Genomic DNA, 17,227 nt, shown 5'->3' with positions numbered 1-17,227 from the left:
AGAATGGGTCACTCTCAAGAGTTCAGTGAATTCCAGGGTGGTACCATGATCGGATGCAACCTGTGCAACAAGTCCAGTTGTTAAAATTTCCTCACTATTAAATTTTCCACTGTCTGCTCTTCGTGAGATTATAACAAAGTGGGAGTGATTGGGAACGACACACACAAATGATCCTTGCAAATGATATTTTTAGCTTGGCATGACTTGCAACGAGGGGGGATTCTGTGGAAAAACACCCGAGTCATGTGATTTATTTCACATTATTTCAATAAATTCTTCCTGTGTCAGTCATTTAAACCAGAGCATGGTTGAGGGCTTTGTTGCTTACACAGACCACAAAGAGAAAGTTCAGCCTTTCCTGTTCACACACTCACACACGCTTTCTAGAAATTCCCAATCAGGGAAAAATGCTGTCGGTCAGGATGTGAGATTACAGTTATGGTTGTGGTGGTGAACCCCACACACTTTGAAGATATGTCAGCTGTTGGGAAATGTTTTGCTTTTCTTATTTCCTGAAGAATATCCTGTAGAGTTCTCAGTGATCACAACAGTCTCCTCAGATTTCAGCATTTAAGACCCTTTAAGTTGGTTTTTGGAGTTACTCTTTAGGATTTAGCTCATTTTTTTGACTTTATGAAAACTCAAGTTCAGTTGACTTCAGTTCATATGCAGATTGTGGTCATTTCTGTCACGGTTCTGGGTCATTTTGACCTAGCATTTTCTGTTTCTTATGTTTTGGAGTTTCTCTGTATTATGATTTATGTCTGATTCTTTAGCTTTCCTGTTTTGATGAGTGTTATAAATCGATGTTTCAGTTTGGTTCTGGTCATGAGTTTAGTTTGATGTTAATTCTTCTTTAAGTCTCGGTCATCTCTGGGTTCCATGTGTTATATTCTATAGTCTGCCTCTCAGTGTCAAGTCTGCGTCTTTGTGATTTGTTTCATGTTTTCTGTTTTATTTTGATAGTCCCAGTCTGATGTCAGTGTGTTCAGTTTTACTTCTCCCCTGTCTCGTTAGAATAATTTCTCCCAGCTGTGTCTGCCTCCTGTTTCCCATTCCCTGATTACTCTCCAGTGTATATAAGCCCTGTGTTTTCCTTTGCTCTCTGTTGTTTAGTTAATGTCTGCTCACCCTTATTCTTGCTTTGTGTTCGGTTTGCTTGCTTGCCTGTTAGTTTACTTGTTTTCCCAGTTTAGTTAGTTTTCTGTTCTTCTTATTTTCCTGTAGTAATCCGGGTATCTTCAGTTCACCTCTGCCTCCGCGAGTCCTGCCTTTGGGTTCAATCCTGCCTGCCTGCGCAGCACACAGCCATGACAATTTCTTTACATTCTGATCGCTTCAGTTACACTGGGGAGGTTTTAAACAAGATTATTTATCTAAAGTGCCCATAAAGGGATCATTAGCTGCTCATTCATAACACAAGATTATCTAAATGTTGTTACGCAAAAGAAATTAAAGTTGCCCTGATTTCAAAACCAATGTGACAGACTTGAGGTATTGAGGTATACTTAGGGGCTTAAACAGTGAATATTCAACAAGAAAGTTTTAAGAAAAAAGAACAAAAAGTCTGTGTGCTGAAAACCACCAAAATTCCAGTCAGAAACTGCACATTCACTGACGTGAGTAGAAAATTTGTACCAACAGACACATTTTATTAAATTTACCTTGAATGGTCATGTATAATAATCTGAAAAACAAACATTCTGCTGACAGCTCCCTCTTGTGGTACTGAAGGGTATACAATGCCTTTTTACAGGGCAAGACCAAGGTCTATTAAGTTCTCAATAGTGATCATGATAGACTACAGCTAGTAGTTTTGAAAGGGATTTGTTTAAAATTGGGACGATCTCTTAAAGTCCAGACTCATTTTTGGGGCCACTCTCGAGTGAGCACTGTAGGAGCTGTTGGCACTTCAGTGGTGGTTTTCTGCTTGTTTAGGTTGTACATCTTTTACCACCTATGTGGGTTTTGTGGAGACACTAATATGTGTAATTTCAGGAAGGGTAGAAACAAGTTTTTCTTTTTATGATGCACATCAAGTATAGCCAATTAAATTTCGACTTTAGGTTGTTTTTCTTTTTTGCCTTGTTATTTAAGATTTGCACTCTGAGATCAGCTAATGAGTCATCGAAATGTGAAAAGGTGCCTCAACTACTCAGTTGTAGTTAGAGTAGTTTGTGCTTGCAGCTCCTGATGATAAATCTACTGAAATAAAAGTCAATCAGGAAATGCAGGAGGAGTAGAGGAACTGCAGAAATACACCAAAGTACAACTGCTGTGTAAATGCACTCGTGTACTTTGCACCCCAGACATGTAATGTGTGACAGCTCATTATCATCAGTACTGCAGTGCTGGCTCCATCTAGTGTTCACTATTCATGCAAACATCACCACAGCAGATCATCATGGTGCCGTAATGTTTCTCTCTAAACCAAAACTCTTTGAAGGTAACCAGGCAAAATCAAATGACATTAAAACACTTGAAGCTTCTTGTTTTATTGGTTTACAGCATTGAATCAATCGTAATTTCTTGGTTCTTATAAACAAATCAACAGCAAAGACCTCTCAAAGCTACATGGAACTATTCACATTTTTTCAATAAGGTAGGGCACTCATAAATACATAAAATACACATAAATCAGTTTGTCAGTTCTGAGATCCTCTATTGTTCATTTTCTCTTCGCTCCAACATGATCAGCTCAGTTTCTGTGATGATGGCAGTCTGATTCAAACAACAGCACTAAATTGAAAATGCAAACAGCTGACATTTGTACAGAATTCACAGGATTCACATGAAAATAAATCAGGCTTTAGAAAGGCTTTTCTCAAATGTCTGAGTGGAATTTCTAGATACATTTTCTTTATTTACACCGTTGGCTTTTAATTGTCCAACAAACAAAATGAACAAAAAGCAAATTTTAGACTGTTCTAGAGGCCAAGTGGGGACCTCATGGAAATCTCTGGATGACAGGGAGAAATGCGTATTCACTGACAGGTTTCTGTAAAGCCAGTTTTTAGCATCACACTTCTCACAGTGTAACTCGAGCTCAGAGGGTAGTTATTGAGTGTCTGCAGGCAAGCCAGTATCTTCCATGCAAACTGCTGGCAACCTGCAATTGCAAGATTTTCGATGCAGCACTGTATAGCTTATCGTGACCAATTTCACCCTAGTAACCTCCATTAGTCACTCCAACCAGCCTGTAATGCAGAACAGGGATTCCATTACCTGTATTTTTATCAGTGTGTGAGTGATTGCTATTTAGGGGGTTGATGTGTGTTAGCAGTCAACTTTTCCTAGTTGCTTCCTCTGGGGTAAACCAATGTGTCAATGTGGGGAGTTTAGGTTAGGGTGTTTCCAATATACATCACTGAATAAAGCACAAATGTTGTTCAAGCTGTTATTGGAGTTTGTATATGTGTAAATATGTCTTCTTTGTATTATATTTTGGTTTGATATTTGTGTATGTCCTTCGACGCATATATTAAACAAATATGTAAGACTGCTTTCTTCCATTTACGCAACATCTTTAAAATTAGAAATATCCTGTCTCTTAGTGACTCTGAAAAACTAGTTCATGCATTTATTACTTCCAGGCTGGACGACTGTAATTCATTATTATCAGGATGTCCTAAAAACTTGCTGAAAAGCCTTCAGCTAATCCAAAATGCTGCAGCAAGAGTACTGACAGGGACTAGAAAGAGAGAGCATATTTCTCCTGTATTGGCTTCCCTTCATTGGCTTCCTGTTAAATCGAGAATTGAATTACAAATCCTGCTTCTCACATACAAGGTCTTAAATAATCAGGCCCCATCTTATCTTAATGACCTTGTAGTACCATATCACCCTATTAGAGCACTTCGCTCTCGCACTGCAGGCCTACTTGTTGTTCCTAGAGTATTTAAAAGTAGAATGGGAGGCAGAGCCTTCAGTTTGCAGGCCCCTCTTCTGTGGAACCAGCTTCCAGACTGGATTCGACTTTTGTTGTGATTTGGTGCTATATAAATAAAATTGAATTGAATGTGGATGTGTATTTTCTTCATTTGTTTCTTACCCCAGATCTGGGTGGTCTCACGTGAAGCGAGTATAAAAGGAAGCCAGCTGCAGTTGTAGGTGTTGGTTAGTGTGTTGGTGTTACGTTTTATTCGAGCCTGCTGTCGTCTCTTTAAATCCACAACTGACCGCTGGCCAAAGTGACACAGCTGTAACCAGTAAGGAATCACATATTTTCCTCTCGTGAGAAATGGTTGACAGGTGATTTGAACGCACAACCTTCCTGCAACAAGGTGACAGTGCTAACTAGCACCACAACACCACCAATGTACAGAACTGAACTAAAATGTATTGCATGCTTTTAATTGAAGCAAAACATGAAAACAGTAGAGCTCCTTTGAACATCTAGCGGGTCACTGTGTGGATGAGGGCAGCTTGTGTTCCATGCAGTAGTTAAGGTCTCTTCAAGTACGTGTGCAAGGCTTAAACGTGTTCACACATGCAGCCGCTATTTGGAAGTTTTCTGTGGTAACAAAATGTATGTGGACGCACAGGAAATGGGACTGTCTGGTTCCTCCTCTAACTCAGTTGTGGTAAAGGTCTCTTCAGGACTCTGTGGCTGGCATTCACTATCAATTATAGGCATCCCCTCCTGGATCTCGGGATGTGATTGTGACTCCTGGTCCTGTACTATCAGGTTATATGAAGGGTTAGGAAACACATCATTAATTGGAAAAGATGGCAAGCCTGGCTGAGATGTGAGGCCTGTAGTGGGTAAAGTAAGGCATGGCTGGAGTTTCTTCAGAGGCTTATTGTAGTAACCTTTGGGAGTCTGAGAGAAGGTAAAAGGCATGTAGTCCTGGCCAACAACAGGCTGTGGTGGTCTGAATTTATCATGTAGTTCAGGAACATCCAAGACCTCACTGTAGTAACTCTGATCAAAGGGAAGATGACGAACTGTATGTTCATCCTGAAAAATAGAGAAAATGACATCACATTCACAGGAAAGACATCTGGATCCATATCGATTATGATGATGCACTATACAAGGAAACCAATAAATAACAGAGTAGTACAAATGTGTAGTGGAGAGATTTAGCATTAGCTAGCTAATGCTATAATGTCCAAAACACTTCAAATGGCTCTAAAAGTGAATCAGCAAAAAGTGAGTCAGTGTGCAAACATTTGAATACCCTGTTAATGCGCCCAACTCTACATCTGAAATATATCTGAGAGTTAAGTTGAACTTAAGTTTGGCACCAGAAACGAATTGGTTAGATTTAGGAACACAAAAAAAAAAACTTACCGGTGATGCCAGCCACTTTTCAGTCAGCACTGGTTTTGGGATTGGAGGATAGACTTTGTGCTTGATGCTGTTGGGAGAAAATGCATTAAAATAAATGTCGGACAATGATTGGAAGCAAAAGTGGACAATATTTCACAGAAAATGTATATGCATTGCTTACCATGCCCATTGTCTGTAGCAGATAATTGTGCTGACAGACAGAATAAGAAAAACTGCTCCCAGGGATATCAAGATCAGCATTATCAGTTGATCAGCTGGTGAAAACAATGAACCGCATCGAGTAAATCAAAGAAAATGACAAATGTTGACAGTCTTACTAAAGAAAATAGTCCATATGGGGAAATAATTAACCTACCCGGGGGATTCAAGGTGACATTGATGGATGAATTACCACAAAGTCCAAATGCTGTTGATGCTGTCACCGTGAAGGTGTACATACTGATGTTCAGGTTCTTTGCAGTGAGGCTGGTGGCTTCAGGATCATCTAAATCAACACAGAGTGACCGCCATTATTACAACATAAATACATGTTTACGATCATCGGGCAACACTGGAGACTTACTTTATTTATCTCAGTCCCAAGCTAATCTTTGTGTGTGGAGAAACAAAACCAGGACTTTGTTATCAGAAGAGAAACTTAATAGTGTGATTAAAGGTCATTACCCAACAAGTGCTTTGCAAGAAAACGGCACAAAATTCTAAATATTTCAGATGTGAATTCGTATTGTGTACATACACACAGAAAGCTTTGTGTTTTTCTGAAAAATATGTCCTTAAAAAAAAAAAAAAATCACACTTCAATCAAAACATGAAGTGATGACAGCTGGTCCTAAAACTTTGAACCAGAAAAAGAAGAAAAGATTCTGGTTTAAACCAGGAGGTTGTATCACAGCCGCATTTGAACATACTTAAGGATCACAGTGTGATATTTGTTTTGAGCTACAGCGCACTAAATGCAGTGGTCTAATTGGTCAGATCTGTGTCTTTGCATCCATAGAATCAGAAAAATGGTTCATGGTTCAAAAAAAGAAAAGCCATAACTTCATTGAGCAAAATTACATTGTTGGTGTGAACAACTGTATTAACAATAGGTAAACCTGAAAAATATTTCTAACACACAAAATATTTGCACAACCTTTGCGCGTCCAGTGTGTAAAGGCTTTAAGTGTGCTGTCCTACTAGTGCCAGCAATACATTTATAAACAAACTCAGCAAAATATTGCAGTTAAGTGTGCAATATTGGTGGCTGTAGCTCAGGTGGTAGAGCAGGTCATCTACTGATCGGAAGGTTGGTGGTTCGATTCCCGGCTTCCCCTAGTCTGCATGCCAAATATCCTTGGGCAAGATACTAACCCGAAATTGCTCTCCGATGCATTCATCGGAGTATGAATGTGTGTGAATGTCAGTTGTGCTTGTGCGAATGGGTGTGAATGGGTGAATGCACAAGTTGTGTAAAGCGCTTTGAGTGCTCAGAAGAGTGGAAAAGCGCTATATAAGAACTAGTCCATTTACCAATAAAGAACAAATGGATTTGGCTAAGAACATAATTATTAAAACGTTTTTGTGTCAGACACTTCCCCCCCAATCTGATCTTTTCTGCAACCAAGTTAAACTGTTATAATTCTTAGTTAATTTATCCAATTGCAGTCATACTTTGCTTAAATCGACAGACTGACACCACTAAAAAGGGGGACTTGGTTTCTGTTAAACTTGCACCACAAGCGGGCATTATATAAGTCTATGTTCCATCCAAATACGCTTTCATTTCCCAAACTCAAACACATTTTGAGGCACCGCTGACAGTTAAACAGATGCTGGGAAGAATGTTCATGCTGAGGATCCTCGTAGGTGGAGAGAAAGCTCATCGTATGGCAGGACGTAAACAGGAAGCTGATCCTATACTTAATGTCCAGACTGAAATCTTAGCTGGCCTGAGTGAGTATGCCTTCATACTGTACCTGTGCTCACGTTAAAAACATTCCCGCTCTTGTCCTGGTAGTAGAGAATATATCCATGGATGGAAGCAGTCTGCTTTTCCAGAGGTATGGGCTCCCAGGATACCTCAACAGCCGAGTCTTCCTGTTTGTATTTGAGTTTAAACAGCTCGACTCCTATTTCTGGAAAGATGTGACATGCATAAAATACACTGCTGATTGAACCATCGCATTTTGTGAGAAATCACTGAATCAGTCTTACTGGTCTCTCTGATGTAGCCCTTTCTTCTCTGTAGTAGCACCGCAGCTCCCTCAGTGCAGGCGTATATGGACAGCAGGTATCTCCGACCATCTTCAAAGTTCTCTGGAACAACAAAAGGAGCTGTGCTGAAACAGATGCAAATATGATCTGCAACAGTTTTGTAGGCAAAGATGAGGACGTACTTGAAAAAACTGTGGTATGAGTTCTGTTGGGAGGCACTTTCATCCACTCGAAGGTGCAATTACCGAAGACTGGACACCAGTCCACTATGTAGCCACAGCTGGCGTTAGGACTATCAGGCCAGGACAGGAAGAAGCTACCATTGCTGCCACTGATCCAGGAGGTCTTCACCTCGGATGTATCTGAAAAAGACTCTTTAAAATTAGATTTTACAACATACTCCACTTAAAAAAGGAAGAGGTTAAATCAGTATATATAGTTAAACCTTGAGAATTTTTCATGGGTTTTAAAAACAGTTTCATGCACTTTTAAGGCATTTAGCTTCCCTTTGCAGACCAATAAAATGTGCAAAAATGTACATACTCATCATGACTTGGATATATAGAATATAAACACAACAATTACAAATTTGTATACTTATAATAGATATAATCTCAATCATGTGATCATGAAAACTGCTATTCCTTTTCTGCATTAGTTTGGAAAACCTTTTGCTTACAGCCTTCTGCACAGATTAGATAAAATCAAACCTCTTCCCCAAATGGAAATCAAAGTGAGCTTATCTGTAATGTGTGGTGCTCTGTTAGCTTCATACCTAGATTGCAGCGGGGGATGATGATGGTCGATGGTGATGAGCTGCCGTTTATGTTTCTAGCCGTGACAGTGACCATGTACTCCTCACTGGGGTCCAGCGTGAGTGTAAGACTGTGATTGCTTCTGGACACGTTGGTTTGGTTTGACTGATTTTTGTCTTTGGTCTTTGCCCAGGACACTTTGTAGTCAAAGATTTCTCCATGGCTCTGATTGGTCAGTGGCACCTGTGGAGATGTAACATCAAGACCTGAAATGGTAACAGTGTCCTCTGAAACATCACTTTCTGACTGTATAAGATGTTGCACTGATATTTTGTCAAATAGATTTAATAAAGATATTTTTTATTGCATCAAGTTGTGAGGAAAAAAATGAATCCAACATGCAAGTACCAAAAGCTCTAGTTTTTCTAAAGACCACTTGAGGCTGTCTCCAAAAGTAAGTCAGTTTCCAGATTTAGACCTTACCAAGAGGCCTCATAAAAGCCTTGTAAAAGCCAACTTGGACTCACCTTCCAGGAGATTACAGCTTGGTCTGCCTTCACCTTCATCCACACGTCAAGAGCATCTGGAACTGTGGTGCAACCAGACAAACGACATCTGTTACATTCACAAACTTTTTAAAGTCTTTTCTCTTAAAAAAAAACAAAAAACAAAAACAACTTACCATCACCCTTCGTGCGGATTTTGACACTATTGCTCCAGTCACCCCATTTCCAGAAATGCTGTGATGTTCCACATCGGACCCTCACGTCATAGTCCCAGTGTGGTATCAAGTCCTTGATGACTGCAGCTGTGAGGCCAACTCCAATGTTTTCAGTCTACAAGGACAAAAATTATGTTAGCTGACTTCAGTGAAGACTTTTACTTTGAAAAGCCAATACCTTAGCCTCCTTTTTAATCTACTCACTTTGGTATTAGAGTTTCCATCACTGACATGTACTTGGCATGTGATGTTGAGATTACTGTACTTCTTCACAGTCCAGCTCCATTTCAGACTGATGTTTCTGGGGTTCACAGTTGAAGCTGCCACTTTGTCTGGAGCAACCATGTGCACTAAAACAAGAGATCACAACAATCAGCTGATCTTAAAGATTAAGAATAGCCTTTTTCCCCTCGTTTTTTCCAAAGTTTTACCTCTTTTGGTCAGGTCCACCCTGTCATGGAGCTCGAGCTTTCCCAGAGGATTAGTGACTGTTAAGGTCCAGTTCCTCTCAGCAGCATCCAGCTCCACTTTTTGCGAGCATTTACCCAATTGATGCATTGGTCCAATGTTGCATGGGCTAAAATGTAAAAATATACACTGCTTAAATATTAACAACAACAAAAAATCGAAGAACCCAGCAGGACTGCTAATGTTTTATGGAAGCAAATAAAGGCCCTTTCTCTCACCAGCCTCCACCGGCAGGTTTTGTGAGCATTTTCCCAATGCTGTAGTGCAAAAGCATAAGTAGCTTAAATCTTTACCACAAAGGCTTCTGTTGGCTTTTCTGTTTACCACAAAGTAAACACAAAGTATGATGCAGTACTTGATACTACTGTGCCTGAGTGTGGTATCCATTTAGCCCATTAGCTTTCATAGTGAGAGAAAAAGAAAAAGACAAACTAACCGATGTTTGTGCATTTTGGACTGTATATAACAAACATATAAACATAAGAGATTTTCAGTGGTCCCAACTGCGGCCATTCACATATTCCCGTCTACCTCACTAATCCAACAGAGGTTGCTTCATCAATTATTCAGAAAGAGAAAATGAAATGAAATCTAGTACAACAAAGACATTTATATGTAAAGCAGGGAGTGACTGTATAATATTTTTCTGAAATCAGTAGTCAGATTACATTTTATTTACTTATTCTGACTAGCCTTTCTTTAGTCCCATACTGGAGCTCATTGTTACAACAGAGGTGTTGTGTATTTCCTTTTACCTTTCCTGGAGCAGGTATTTTCTTCTCACTTCTTCAACATCCTCTATTTTCCTTGTTATATTCCAAAAACAATCGATGGATTCCAGATCCTGGGTTTCACACTGAAGACTACTGTCACTAGGGGGGTCTAAATTTAAGGGAAATGTCAAGAAAACAAAAAAGAAGAACCAGCATTTAATTACAAGGTACATTTGACAAAACCACAAACCGCCCTCAAATGCTACAGTGCAGTGAAAAAGTATTTGGCCTCATTGTGCCAAATTTAAATGTTTCAAATCATCAAACAAATGTTAACAATAGACAAAAAAAAAGAGTAAGTACAAAATACAGTTTTTAAGTGATGGTTTTTTTCATTAAGACAAAATGCTATCAAAAGCTCCCTGGCCTGTGTTGTGTGTACAGTAATTCCTTTTTCTCAGTACTTTGTGTCATACTTACATCCAGCATGAAAACTGGCTCCGCTGATGTCTCCTTTGTTTGTTTCACATATTACATCCCTCCAGTTTTCTGATTGTTGGTCCAGGTGAACAGTCAGGGAGTGCACATGTTCACTGATCTTTGTAGTCGTTACATTAGTGCCTTTATAGTTAAGTAGAAACATTGTTTTAATACTTTCCCCGTCTGGCACCATGCAGCAGAATGTGGCTGTGCTGCCCACCTCCAATATTTGGTCTCTTGGGAGAACCAGTATTTCACCCTGGTCTGAAGAAGCACAGTGATAAGAATAAACGAGACTGTAAAGTGTTTAAGAATCAAAAAAGATCAAATGATTTGAACTTAATATTAACCAGGTAGCGTCTTCTGCATCCATGGGCTTGATTGGTTGTTGTATTGGGACCTGAGCCGGACTGAATGGCGAGCACACTGCGATGGTAAATGGGAAGTCCATTTCCAGGAATGAGTAGATCCTATCTGTGCAGGTGCCACAACAACTTCACCCTACAACATTATCATAAACACATTAGAGGAACAGCTTTTTGTTTGGAGGCTACAGAAGTGAGGATTATAGTTACCCATAATAATCTCTTACATTGTGTTCAGGTTTGTCTGCAATGAGAAGCTGCAGCTCGTACACGAGCCCATCTCGTATCACAGAGCAAGAAGGGTCATCTTCCCACTTTAACAGGAAACTCTTGTAGTCAAGAGTCACATTCTGAGGTCCACAACGCAAAACACCTAAAGGAAGTGACCACAGGACATTTTATGGTTAAAGTGGAACACTGAGCAATTCTTGAGATAAAAAAGACATAGTTAGGCTGTCAGTGAGCACACAGACTCATACTGATATTTTGTTAATGGCCTCTGGTATCTAGCAGACACAAACAGTGTCATGAACAAGTATAGTATTATAGGCACGTCCATTATGTCTGCCAGATGGGGTGACTAGGACACTAAAACACTGAGGCTTAAAAATGCAGAGTCCAAAATCAGTGGTTAAATCGTGCTGCCTGTATCATTTTTTGGGAGGAGCTGAGAGTAAATATAAAAACAACTTACTAAGCAGACATTTGAAAGCTCTGCTCTATTTTTAGACTTGACTGATGAGGAATAGCAAGGGAACACTTTAGTTTCGGGGAATAACAGGTGATTTTCTGTACCGATTATGTTTTTTTAAAAAAGCAAGATGAAAAAGAAAAGCCACTGTGCAGTCATGTGATGTTGTACAGCTAACTGATGTGTGATTTAAGGGCAAAGATGATGCGCTGCTGGTTTGTAAAGTCTTTTTTCAAACCACTTCATCAAGTCATTGAACATATGTGTCCACACATGGATGTCTGCTATATATTTCTTAATAATACAATAATATTTTTCTCTACAAAGCTGAAACAGAGTTTTTGGGGTTATGTCAAGAGAATTAACCACACAGGAAGTGATATTATTTGTCAGATATTTGCATTTAAAATGCTCAAAAACTGACAGACAGGAACAAGAAATCCACACAAATTAGTGAAGGTAAAGAAGATAGCTTGCAGACTTGTCTGCACCAGTCTGCCAGTTACAATGACCTTGGTTCTGAAAAATTGCAAACTTTGAACATTTATGTGAAACAAATTTGAATTATCAATTTGATTCAGAATAGGAATTAAGAAAAAAACTATTTCTACACACACAAAATGTTTAAAAAGAAATTATGCACATATTCTTTCACATCCACAAAAATGAGTTCTTGGGCCACCTATGACCACACCTCCACCCTCGCATGCTGTAACTTTATCTTGCTGACACGCACTGTATTTGTTTGTTTTATGACCAGTAAGAATCTGCACATAAAAAAATATCCTGTATACACAATTACAGCCTTTGCTGAAAATGGAGACTTCTTTACTAAAAATATCAGATACTTTCTGTACCTACAGATTGTCACAGAGGTTAGAGGATGACATACTCACCGTCTTCTTGTCCATCTTGTGTGCTTTCTCTGAAGAGTGAGAGCAATAACAACGACGTGATCATGATAATAATAATCCTGATAATCCTCGTTTAGAGCTGTTTGTTTATTTAGATAGAAAAAACCTTCAAGAATTCAGCCGGGTAGTTGCGGTGATAAACATCAGCTCGTCAGAGTGGTTGAAAAGCAGATTCCTGAGGCTTCTTTCATAGAAACAAAAGCATGTTCACGGGGAAGTTTGGGTTTTATTTGAAGAATCCGACAACAAAGACTCGAACAGGGAAGAGTCACAGTGTTGGTGTCAGGTTACTCCCTGTAGCCTCCCTCCCTTCACATATACAATATGGAAATCCATTTGATTGTGAAATCCATGTGGACCCCACCACAGGAAATGGAGCATTATGTTCTCGTAAATGTGACTCACAGCAGCGAGCTCAGACATGCTCTGATGCTCCAGAAAAACATCGGTCAGGGAGAATCGAGCCTTAGATTCTGAAAAACATGATGATTCCAAACTTGGCATAATGACAGGACCTGCCGGCTCTGATTTTCAGACCAGTTATTGTAAAGCTTTAATTTAAAATTGATTCTTTGCTAAGTTCTCTGTGTAGACACTACACTGGTTCATCCTTCTAGTTAAGTGGTTTTTTTTATGCATGAATGATTCATAGTTCAGTGTTAAGTGGTAAAACATTTCTCTGAAAACAGCCAGGTACGATGACTGGACTGAAAGTGAGAGCAAAAGCAGACAATGTCCAAAGGAAAATGCTAGAAGACCATGAAAAAGTCTGAAGAACTAATGGTTAAGCTCACTTGACCCTTTATACTGGTGCTGCAGTTGTGACATCACTTTTAGGGCACACTGCTTTTTATGAAGTTAATAACTCGGCACTCCAGCATCAAATCCAAATACTTCTCTGAGTTCTTGCACAAAGTAAATAAGCACCAAAAACCACTTAATAACAACAACAACAACAACAACAACAACAACAACATGGCAGACAAAAAGTTGCTGCTGATGCTTTAAAATGTGGAGTCCAAAATGGTAGCTCTATTGTTTGCATACAGTCAAAATTATGTATGCACATTTTTATGATTAGATAATTAAATGTCTGCACCCTTGCTAACCCTGCAGCCAAAACATTTCATGTATCCATAAATAAGTAGGTGCCTATCAAAGAAAATTCCTGTTATTCCTGTTGAAGCTCAACATGTACAAGTATGAGATTTCCATTAGTTTACTCCAATAAGTGAAACAAAGAATTATTTATCTGCATAAAAACGGAAGACCGTCAGCAAAGGAAGCTGAGGCCATGAAGACCAGCATTAACACTACAGTTCTAGGGAAAAATAAATCTCATTAACATGTATGTACATGCACTTTGTCTCTTTTACATTAAATTGCACAGAAATTAGCGACACTAAATCCCTGACCTCCAAACTCATCTTAAAAACAATTTTAATCCCATTTGTCAAAATTTTATGGTAGGTAATATGCAGAGGTGGCAAAAGTACAGACTTTCCTTACTTAAGTAGAAATAAACTGTGTTAAAAACACTCCAGTAAAAACTGAATTATTGAAGAAACTTCTTTACTTAAGTAAAAGTGAAAAAGTGCCTACTCTGAAATGTACTCAAAGAAAGTAAAAAGTAGCTCCTTAAAGGACAATTCTACTAACCATTTGTGTACAACTGAACCTTATATAGTAATGTAACAGTAAAATGATATTTTAACATATCTAGAATAAAAAAATCTTCTAATCTAAATTCTAATTCAAATCTGGTATGTAGGACACAAGGAAACAAATCATTTAAAAAATACCTCCTTTCTGTTGCCTACATGGTAGAGGGTGACTTTGCCTGCATACCAAAACAGTCAAATGAGAACAGTCAGGGATTACAGTAGGATTCAGCAGGTGCAGGTGCTATGATCTCTGTAGTGGCTCAGCAAAGGGAACATATTGAGAAGTTAATAATTAAGTTAGAATTAAGCAAATTCTCTTCTACACTTGACGTAACCTAAATCTGACCATGAGTACCACAGCCACTGTGCACCAGTCCAACACAGAGCTTTACTGTGAGCTCACCACATTAATGCAAGCTAACCTGTTTATCTTTAAGAAAACTACACAGAATGTTCATGCTACGCTTCAATAAAACTGAGCGGAAACTTCACGGTGTGGGTTTCTATGCCTGAGCAGCTCTTGTAGGCCATCACTTTTGTCCTTCAAAATCACTGCCTTAACAGTGAAGTAACTTTTTTTTTTGGTTTGATTACATACTTACATTGCATGAGAGTTTATTCACAAGAGTGTAACAAAGATCCATAGATTATTTCTCTGTTGTTGGCTAACAGCAGCTAACAGATAAAAACAGCAGTTCTTTCTGACAGAAAAGTTCAGGATATTCTCAACAACTAACCTCAGTATTAATATCATCTGTCAGAAGTGAGTCTCACTGACTCATCAGCCCATCCAGTAAACGGTGGAATGACAGCCTACCCGGTCCAACAAAGAGCTTAAGGGTGGATCAGGTCGGGAGCAATTTTGCTGTCTGAATTCACTAACTACAGATGAACACTGGCCAGTTTTGGGGGTAACTCTGGGATAAGAGTGTATAATACTGACAAATATTTAATTGACAAAGATCCAGTTTATTATTTAGTGCTGATATTATTCAGATATGTTAAAATATTGTGCATATACAAACAGTACTGGAAATACACCACAGAAACACACACAGTACGAGCCTCCTCAGATTTCAGCATTTCAGACCATTGAAGTTGCTTTTTTTCCTGTCAGTTTTAGCTGAAGTTTCATGGCCAGGGAGCAGCTGTTTACCTGCACACACATGGGGGCATAGTGGCATGTGGCTAGCACTGATGGATCACAGTGGGTACTCTCGCGTACGCCAGCTTCCTTCTACAGTTCAAAGGGTGGATCAGGTCGGGTTTAGTGGTTATTCTAAATGACCCGCAGGTGTGAATGTGAGTGTTTATGGTTGTCTCTCTTTCTGTCTTAGCCCTTTGACAGACTGGCAACCTGTCCAGTGTGTGTGCCGCCTCCCGCCCTATAGCAACTAGGATAGGCTCATGCCCCCCTATGACTTCGATAAGCAGAATAGGACGTATGGCTGTACACAGATGTTTTCAGATATGTGTTGCTGATCTTTAACTTTAAACATTTATTTTTAGCTGACATTTATTTGCTGCAACATCAAAGTGGTGTGACAGCTTGACTTAGCTGTAGACTTCAGTTACTTTGGGATGGTTTTAAACTTTGTTTTCTGTTAACACTAAAAGTGCCTTTAAAGGGGTATTTTGCTTACAACTTTTTTATTGGTGTGTTTCCAGGATTTTCTAAAAGATGTTGAACAACAACAATGAAGTGTGGCCAGAGGACACTTAATGGGCATGCCAGCCTTTTATGATCTTGAGGAATAGTAGGGGTTCAAAAAATGAATATTTAGTATGTTCATTAACAATATATCTGGCTCAGTTGTAAGAATGATTAATAAGAAGTTTGTGGCTGAAAGTCATTTAATGATATTTATCTCTAATGGTCATGAATAGAAACCCCAGAACAATTTAAATTTCAGATGACAGTTTCCCTTTAGTGGCCTCAACTGAATGGGCTAAAATAAAACAACCATAACAAATGTATCGTCATGGGGCCGGCCGGGCAGACACAGGGACCATGACATGTGGTACATCACCCAATAAGTGGTAAATGTAATTGTATACGGTACCGGTAAATGACACATTCCAACATTTCCAGAAGGCACATGAAGGGCAACTAATTTTATAGAGATTGTTTTTCTTTGTTAGCCTTTTTATATACCCCCTGACAACAGCTAACAAGCGTTGGGTGCCTTAACTACTCTGCTGTAATTAAAGCAATTTGTGCCTTTAGCTATTGGTGATAAAATAAGTGAAAATAAAAGTGGAAAGAATCAGGACATCAAATCAAATCAAATCACTTTTATTGTCACATCACATGTGCAGGCACACTGGCACAGCACATGCGAGTGAAATTCTTGTGTGCGAGCCCCACAAGCAACAGAGATGTGCAAACACAACAACACAAACGAGCAAAATACAAGAATGGCCAACCTGAAACTAATAAATATATGTACAATATATAATAGTGTATGCATTTCTGGATGTGTATACTAAATATTTTCCTACGTGTGTGTGTGTGTGTGTGTGTGTGTGTATACACATTTTTACAAATTAAATAGTAAAAAATAAAAAATAAAAAAATAATAAAATAATAATAACAATAATGATAATAATAATAATAATAATAAAATATACAGAGTTGAATATGTGCAAAACAAGTGGCATTTATATACAGTATGGAGTGCATAATGTTGAAGTTCCAGTAGTGAAGCTGAGGTGTCTATGACGTGTTCAGCAGTCTGATGGCCTGATGGAAAAAGCTGTCTCTCAGTCTGCTGGTACGGGACCGGATGCTGCAGAACCTCCTTCCTGATGGAAGCAGTCTGAACAGTTTATGGCTGGGGTGACTGGAGTCCTTGATGATCCTCCCCGCTTTCCTCAGGCAGCGCTTCCTGTAGATGTCTTGGAGGGAGGGAAGCTCACCTCCAATTATCCGTTCAGAGCACCGCACTACTCGCTGGAGACATG

General features: G+C 39.1%; 1 protein-coding gene across 1 annotated transcript; it reads right to left on the bottom strand.

The window, feature by feature from the left end:
• Window positions 1-2,490: 2,490 nt before the first annotated feature.
• On the bottom strand, window positions 2,491-12,844 carry LOC146570438 (leukemia inhibitory factor receptor-like). Its single transcript, XM_085278864.1, has 17 exons — window positions 12,582-12,844; window positions 11,222-11,367; window positions 10,980-11,130; window positions 10,630-10,893; window positions 10,192-10,318; window positions 9,400-9,545; window positions 9,173-9,318; window positions 8,930-9,083; window positions 8,775-8,836; window positions 8,268-8,490; window positions 7,675-7,854; window positions 7,493-7,594; window positions 7,255-7,413; window positions 5,652-5,780; window positions 5,457-5,550; window positions 5,297-5,363; window positions 2,491-4,960 (listed from the first exon to the last, which is right to left on the bottom strand). The coding sequence occupies exons 1-17, from the start codon at window positions 12,643-12,645 to the stop codon at window positions 4,499-4,501; spliced, it is 2,676 nt and encodes an 891-aa protein (XP_085134990.1). The 5' UTR covers window positions 12,646-12,844; the 3' UTR covers window positions 2,491-4,498.
• Window positions 12,845-17,227: the final 4,383 nt, after the last annotated feature.

This window comes from Mchenga conophoros, linkage group LG7, assembly GCF_057382185.1.
Source record: "Mchenga conophoros isolate Kocher_MC1m ecotype Shallow Benthic linkage group LG7, M_conophoros_male_GT1.1, whole genome shotgun sequence".
NCBI lineage: Eukaryota > Metazoa > Chordata > Actinopteri > Cichliformes > Cichlidae > Mchenga > Mchenga conophoros.
This window is presented reverse-complemented; position numbering and strand designations above follow the sequence as displayed.

Excerpts from the sequence above, each read along its gene's own strand:
- LOC146570438 (XM_085278864.1), bottom strand. The coding sequence starts at position 12,645 with ATGATCACGTCGTTGTTATTGCTCTCACTCTTCAGAGAAAGCACACAA. Across the intron at positions 10,894-10,979 it reads GATGCAGAAGACGCTACCTG|ACCAGGGTGAAATACTGGTT; the intron begins GTTAATATTAAG and ends GTGCTTCTTCAG. Across the intron at positions 9,084-9,172 it reads ATGGAAACTCTAATACCAAA|ACTGAAAACATTGGAGTTGG; the intron begins GTGAGTAGATTA and ends TTGTCCTTGTAG.